At 31.4% G+C, this 7,865-nt stretch overlaps 1 protein-coding gene across 35 annotated transcripts in view; it reads right to left on the reverse strand.

Moving 5' to 3' along the window:
- The window catches only part of GTDC1 (glycosyltransferase like domain containing 1), a 393,230-nt gene that overhangs the window by 25,505 nt on the left and 359,860 nt on the right, over positions 1 to 7,865 (reverse strand). For all 35 annotated transcript variants that reach the window (XM_007964893.3, XM_038000665.2, XM_007964892.3 and 32 more), the window contains 2 exons: positions 4,353 to 4,423; positions 3,571 to 3,662 (listed from right to left, as the gene is read on the reverse strand). In XM_007964893.3, coding sequence (XP_007963084.2) covers positions 3,588 to 3,662; positions 4,353 to 4,423 — 146 coding nt within the window. In that variant the 3' untranslated portion in view covers positions 3,571 to 3,587. The remainder of the gene's footprint in view (positions 1 to 3,570; positions 3,663 to 4,352; positions 4,424 to 7,865) is intronic.

The following is a 7,865-nucleotide window of genomic DNA, read 5'->3' on the forward strand; positions in this document are numbered from 1 at the left end:
TCTCTCTTTTTAAACCAGAGAATACCATTCAATTTATAAATAAAAGTAAATGAAAAATAGGATTGGAATGAAAATCTCTTACGTCAGTCTGGATGATACCTACCTTACACAACTGCCCTATTTGTACTCGTATATTCATTTCAATACTGGTAATGAGGGAATAGCTATAAAATGTCTTTCAACAGCATTTAAAAATATAATGATCAGGGTTCTCTAAAAGCATGAAATACTAATTTCAAATAATTGTTGAGAATTTTCCATAAGTAAATTCACATAGTATAATAAAAGTGAGGCCAAAAAAAAAAAAAAAAATACAACTTCACAGTATTACACTTGCTTGGGTTAGAAAGGAAGAACTATGGTTAGTTTAAGGGGTCAATCCTTAGCTGATTCTTTTATGATTACTTCTAGAAATTTGTGTTCAAGTTAGGCTTAGGAGTCATCGAAGAGCTCCCTATTTTATCTCTGTGAGAAGTATGTGTCCAGTGCATCTGCCTGATGTGAAAAAGTACATGTCTCGACAATACAAGTTTACAGTCAATGACTCAACTGTAGACATCGACTTTGTCAGAAGTGGTTTTATATTTTCTTAAATTAAGAAAAATGGTTTTAGGTTTTTTAAATTATTAAGAAACATTTAATTTTTGCATGTATTGGATTTCTCTAACGATCCTAAGGCAAGTGTGTGTGTGTGTGTGTGTGTGTATGTGTAAGAGAGAAAGAGACTGAATGAGTACACACATACATGCAAATGAGGAATTTAAACATTTCAGGTCTGAAATTATTTCAGGTAGGAAGTCATGGACACAGGCGTTCTGTGATAGAAGGAGTCACTTTAAGAAAAAAAGTAAATTCTGTTTCTGCTTTTCACTTACTAGCATTCTGTTTCAAATCCTGCTTCAAGTTATACCCCAAACTCTCACTCATATTGAAAGTATAATGTCTGATGTGAGAAGAAAGCCAAGTGTTAGTAGCCTTATTCTAGTCATTAAATTTCTAAGTGTGAATCCATATGAAAAATCCTATCCTAAAGTGAACTCTATATCATAAGAAGTTGAAATGATTTTAAAATGTAAACTTTTAACAACAAAAAAAGAGTAAGGTGTAAAAATGTAAAAGGAACAAATTAAAGAATTCAGTGACATTCTATCCTTTTAGATCTTAGAAGCATATGTTTTATAAAAGCAAAACAGCACTGTCCAATGAAATAAATCTAAAAATAACTCCCAACATTCTTTTCACAGTACACACAAAAGATCCTCTCCGATTGCATAAGAAAAGTAGGTAAAAGCTAAAATGCTAATTCTCTAGTATTTAGTAAAAGCAAATGTTACCTATTTATAAAAGCAAATGTGTCTATTTATGAAACACAAGATAAAAAAATTACAATAACTTGTATCATTATTATAAAGGTTTAGAAGGCAGTTTTTCTTTTCTGTTTTGGCTTTAAATCCTATAACAACACACAAACTAAATCTGTGGTCCTTCCTGTGCTTTTAACTCTATACCTTGCAACATGCCAGTTTTTCCTAGTCATTGTATCATAAAGCTCCTGATTACTTAAAATTTTAGATGAATTTATTAATTTTTGAAATTAATTTTTAGACAATATCACTAAACACTATGGATGAAGGCAAATGTGAAAATATGTTATAGATTTATAAGAGAAAAATCCATGGTAGCCTATGCTTAAAACTGAATTATATAAATAAGTTCTTATAAATGCTTTCACATGAATTACTAATTTATAAAACTTTGAGATGCAGGTTTTTATGGTGTACAAACTAGAATACATTTAAGTACTAACATGTACTCAATGAAACAGCATTTAGGATATAGGTTATCATTTAAGCTGTGTGAGGAACAATTTGGTATATTAACAACATACCACTAAGCTGCCATTCTTTTTTTCAGAAGTTGTTTGTAAATAAATAATTATAGCTCTGTTATGGCAGTAGCTGAATGAAAATATTTCAAGTGGACATCTGCTTTCTTTTCTTACTAGAGGCAACTTGTTGCAGTGACTTTTGAAATGGTTAAAAATTTGCAGATGTTTAAAATTTGCAGATGCAGAATAACAGGGTTAAGCAATGTTACAAATTGATACATTTTGATGGTGGAAACACATTTATAAATACTTCACCAAAAATTCATCCAAAGAGGGAAAAAATCAATAATCTGACAGAGAACTCACTGAAAATTGCTTTGTGTCATATAGAGAAAATAAATTCATTTGTACTAATACTTATATTTCCTCAATTTCCCTTATCTGCATATTTTGACAGTCTATCACATGCGAAACTATTTGACTGATATTTCATACAAACAAAACTGCTACTGAACTTTAAAAATTAGGAAATATTGAGGTAAATCTTGGACAACCGTTTTCTCTGTGGAGCTTCCCATGTATACAATACAATAGTATTGACTCAAGGAGTAATACTGAAGCTGGAACTGTTCAGTCAGCATTTTAAACTATTATGAGCTACCTTCTGAACCATTGCCAAGTTAATAGACAATGAAAGATAATGAGCTTGAAATTGGGTGTTAAATTGCATTTTTGGTTCTCTCTCTTTTTCTTGAAGTTTAACTGTTTCCTGTAGAAACAAAGTCATGTTTTGATGTATCACTATGTAAATATGTATTTTAGGCTATGAACAGGGAAAGGAGAAAAAAAAAGGCAGAGAACTGTATTTCATGTAGAAGGTTATATATTAACATAGGAAAATTAAAATATGTTAGATTATAAAACTGCTAGATTGTAAACTATACTGGATTTATGTAAAATGAAGATGCTACATTCGAAGAATATAAAAAGGTATATTACTCATGGCCTAGAGCCACCTTCAAAACTCATAAAGCAGATTTATCCTAGTTCAATTACTTAGACTTTTAGTAGGGCCTCTTTGTGTTGTTATTTCAACAATGTAAAATTCTTGATTCAAATAAAGAAAAGAAGACAACGAACTGAGGGCAGTGAATGATGATGCTGTTTACACTATTTTCCCTTTGCCATTCAGAGATGAGACTGACATTCTTATTCTAAAGAAACTGAGGATTTTTTATGTCATTTTTATTAAATTGGACATGAGAAATATTCAATTCTTAAAAATCACCTTTCAAGTAGTTCAAAAATGAACACCAAACTTCACTCATGCCATTTACCTGAATTTTTGAGGACTAAGGATTTCATTATGATGGGAAGAAAGGCTTATCCTCATTAGTATAATTGTAGAATCTTTCCTTTACTTCCTTTTAAACTAATGAGTTACATTAATCCAGGTTCATTTTTATAAGCCTCTAGGGGCTAAATGTAAAGGACAGTCATCTTAGAAAACAATAAATTTTAAAAAAAGCATGTACCGTGCATTAAGTGCACGTATTTCATAAGACCTAGGTTAATACAACTGGCATCCAGTTTAATTAATCCTTGTTAGTGTAACAACTAATATCCCTCCCTAGCATGTTTCCTTTAAACATTAGTATGTTAATTAAATGTTTTTTTTTTAAGATTTTTCTTTGTACTTCAATATGGCATTTATACCATGTAAATCTCTTCTCAATAACTACCTTATAGAGATGTTTTCTTACAATATCTGGTCTCTTGCAGAAATTCTGGAGCCTTTTTGAAAGCTGTTCAGGTGTAGAATACAGATATTCAGCTGCAGGAAAAACAGATACATTTTTAATGAAACAAAAACCTCAAAGCACACACTCGATATTAGTCACTTTACTAATTAAAAATGCATATTGCTCTGTGCCGCCTCGTGTTTTACATTATTTAAGCATGATTTTATAAGGTTACCTCAGCTCACAAGGATGTTTAATGCTAAATAAGACTGTGTAGTTGTGCTGTTTAGACATCTCCTTTGGGTGATTAAAATACATTATTCTAATGTAACACAATGCATATGTGATATATTTAGTGATGAGAATTTTTTCAAAGAACTGGTACTATAGCCATACGTACCCGTATAACAGTTGCATATTATTAACTAGTCAATTGTTTAAATAATTTGGTGTGACTTTCAGTCCCTGATTTTTCTCTGTGTGTATCATTAAAAAAAATCTGTAAGCAATTGCAGCAACACTGACCTGCTTATAAAAATCCATCATTATGGGATGTGTATGCTAACAATGAAGAATGTTATTTGAAAACTTGCTTTTTTGTTATCTTAAAAGAACAGATGGTAAATATAAGCTTACTCTAATGTATTAAAACACATAAAATTTTCCTTAACACTAACATGTTGACTTGCCAAATAAACAATTGCTCCCGCCTAAGTTTATTTTCAAACTTTCTAATTTAGCATTAAATCTCAATCAAGATGAATGCACATTAAAGCAGCTACCTGGAAATATTTCGGGATAAACCAAATCTTTAGGACAAAGTGGGTAACACCCACAGTACACAGCTTCCAACCTAGAAAAATTTGAGAAAGAGGATAAGAATATATGAAAAAGACAGTACCATCATACCCAGAAAGTGGTTTTGTTTGCCTAAAGTTAACAGAATGAGCCCAGAGTTATCTGGGACAAAAAACATGGTCGGCAGTATAATTCTAAAAGCCAAAGTTGCTCTTTTAAAAGATTTTATTGATCATATATGAATTTCATAGAACAGAACCAACAGCATATGTTTTGTTCACTGAATTAATCAAAGCGCAGCTCTGCATTTTTTTTTTGTTTTTAAAATACTGTTTAACACATTTTATAATCAGCAGATAAACACATGTAACAACATGGTAAAGTATGGACAGCTTTTCTTAATAACGCTGCAAAGCCTCAGAATGTTCATTTTTCAAAAATGTTTAAATAAAATAGCAAATACTTAACTTTAACACTGTCTCCGCAGAAAAGATTGAGGCACTTTTAAAAGCATCAGAAAAAAATTTACAATCTGTTGTAATGGGGCATTTTCATTTTAAGCTCATGCTTCAAAACAATTTGTTATTATGCAGAACGTAAAACTCTTCCCCCTTTTGTTGAAAAACTCTCATGAAGATTACTTTAATGAACATTTTGCTTTCTTGACTAAAAATGCAGCTCACTTTCCATTTTATCAGCAAAGAATGCTTGTATTATTAAACAAACAAACATGGAAGTTTCACTTTGTGAGAGGATTTCCCCATGGACCCACCTATGGGAAGTTTTTCTTCACATCACAGTAGAAGGGTTAAGCAGAAGGAATGTATTGCATCTTCCTTCTGTGTTAGCCCTGCATAATAGCTATTGATCTGACATATAATCAACTTTAAAGATACCACTGTCATTTCTGTTGGCTAGAAATTATTCAGTGAAATTCAAAACACCCTTTAAAATATGTTTATTTTATGAGAAACTTTGAATTGCATCCAAAATGTTGACCAAAGGGGAAATTTATTTTGAACTGCAGATTTTTTTCAACCCAAAGTACTCTGAAGTCATGTTAGTGTTTACCTTGTTTATTTACAGTGACGAAGTAAATGAAACTGAAGCTGTTTTTAAGTGGGTGATGTTTTCCCTATTTTCCTATGTTAACTGAAATTAAATAAAAAGTATTTACTTTGAGCTGCAAATTTGGGAAAAATACTTAGTTCAAAGTTTTGCTTGAGAACTGATAGAAGTTACAAAATAATCTAGTGGGAAGGCACAGGTTCTGGTTACCAATTATTAATTTCAGAATGCAAACTAATATCTAATTTTTTGTGATACACACATAGGGTACACATAGAAATTCTTATAAGCACAGCTATAAACTACACTGTGACTGTATTATAAAACACTTTAAAAAGTTTTGAGTTTATAAACCAGTGATATTGTTTATGGACCAAAAGAAAATAGGCACTTTATCTGAAGACATTCAGTTTTTAAATGCTGTGCCAATTGAAAAGCAAATACATATGAACATTCTCTCATAATTACATAAAATCAAGAGTGAAGTCATAGGCATTTCAGAGAGTGCACATGTTATCTGCTTTTTAATAATGGATTTGAATTAGAGTATTCTGTTCCCCGAAAGAAAATTGCAGGCCAAGTTACATTTTGAGTCATCATATGAATATGTACCATGCCGTTTCCAAAAAACCTCTGCTAATTAAAATACAGTAAGATAGAAATGGCATTATTTGATTTAGGAAGAAAAAATTTACAAATTTTGGATTTCAACTTCTATTTGTAAATTATGTTAGTCATGGTTATATTTCTAATTCATCAAGGAAAAAACCACCATCTCTTTTGGTTCTATTTTTGACTTGTTATGATATACATTACTTAGATGAGGACTATGTTTTAAAATATCTTAAATAGGCCATAGTATTTTAAAACCAATTTATAAAATTCATTTTCATAAGTTTCTCATTTTATTTTATTTTTAAATTACCTCATGACAATAATACAATTATTCATCACTTCAATTCTTAGGCACTACCAGTTAAATAATAGAGTTCCAATTGATCTATTGTTAAAATGACTAGTAAATGACCTTTTTATTCCAATTAACAAATCATCTGCCAAATCTATGAATCTTAATATTCAGATCTATTCACTTCAATTCATACAATTTATCTGCAAATAGTTGTTGGGCTTTTGATTCTAAATATAATTAGCTGATAATTTTGCTTGGCTGAATTACTTTTCTGGAGGGCCTGCAAAGGCTCTCAGTCGCATTATCTAGCAATAATGAATCTGATAGGTGAAATTTTTTACTGTAATGAGGATGAGACACAGTTGTGACACCTGAGTCTACTAATAACAGAAGACTGCTAATTATCGACAGCACTTTTTTGTGTGATACAAGGAGAAAAAAAAATCCCTCATTATTAAAAAATAAAAAGTTACAATTATAAGTGACACTGGAGGAGAGTAAATAAAATGGAGTGATTAAAACATTGCTGCTTTAAGGGTGTTTTTAATTAAGTGGAAATGCTAATGTTGTCATACTTAGCAGATGGGATTAAAATTAGTTATTGTAAGTAACTCATATTTTATGTTATGGTTTCCACAGCATGTCTACAAGATCTAAGAAAGTGATACATTCCATAAGACATTTTAAAAATGAAATTCTCATACTCTTTACAACTCATAATAATGAACATCATGAATAAACTATTGAAAAAAATCCTGCCAAGGATTTTACCATAGTGACTTAACTAGCAAGGAATGTAACCATAATGTACTGGACTGTTACAATCTCACTGATGGTATGCCTTTTGCTTTGCTGATTGTTGCATTCCCTATTTCAATCACACTCAACAAAACAAAAGTTTGGTACTTGGGCATTTAGCCAACATCAAATGTGGTGTCAAGAAGGTAGGGCCTGGATACAAGAAAAGATCATGACCACCCACTAAGGTGATGTTCTAAACTAAAACAGAGGATGCATCATGTAACTGCAGATAAAAACCTAATTGCACACTTTCTCCTACTTTATTTGTGTAAAATTTTCCATCTGCTACATCTAAAGATGTCTAAACTGTTAGTATCAAACCTGCATTCAGCTGCCAGCTGTGCACATTAAGGATTGCAAAACACTAAGTAAATGAGCCAGCGTGAAGCCGAGTGGTAGTGGTCCATCTGCCCAGGGCTGTGGGGAGGGACCCCAGTACCTGGTCCTTTTCAGAGCATGTGTTTGCTTCAGTGGATAAGAAAGAAAATTAGCCACATTTCTAAGAGTCTCCATTTACAATACCCAATTTATCTGCATTTTCCTGCATAACTTCTGTGTATCTGATGAGTATTCTTCTAGAGCAAGTTAATGGAATTCATCTCTTTTTGAAAGTTCTTTGGATACATTTTAATAAGGCCCCTTTAGAAATTATCTTGAATAGTTTGGCTGACAAGATTCTAACAATTTTTGGTGATATTCTGAAGGAGGTTTTAAAGTA

Source organism: Chlorocebus sabaeus, chromosome 10 (genome assembly GCF_047675955.1).
Source record: "Chlorocebus sabaeus isolate Y175 chromosome 10, mChlSab1.0.hap1, whole genome shotgun sequence".
In the NCBI taxonomy this organism is placed as follows: domain Eukaryota; kingdom Metazoa; phylum Chordata; class Mammalia; order Primates; family Cercopithecidae; genus Chlorocebus; species Chlorocebus sabaeus.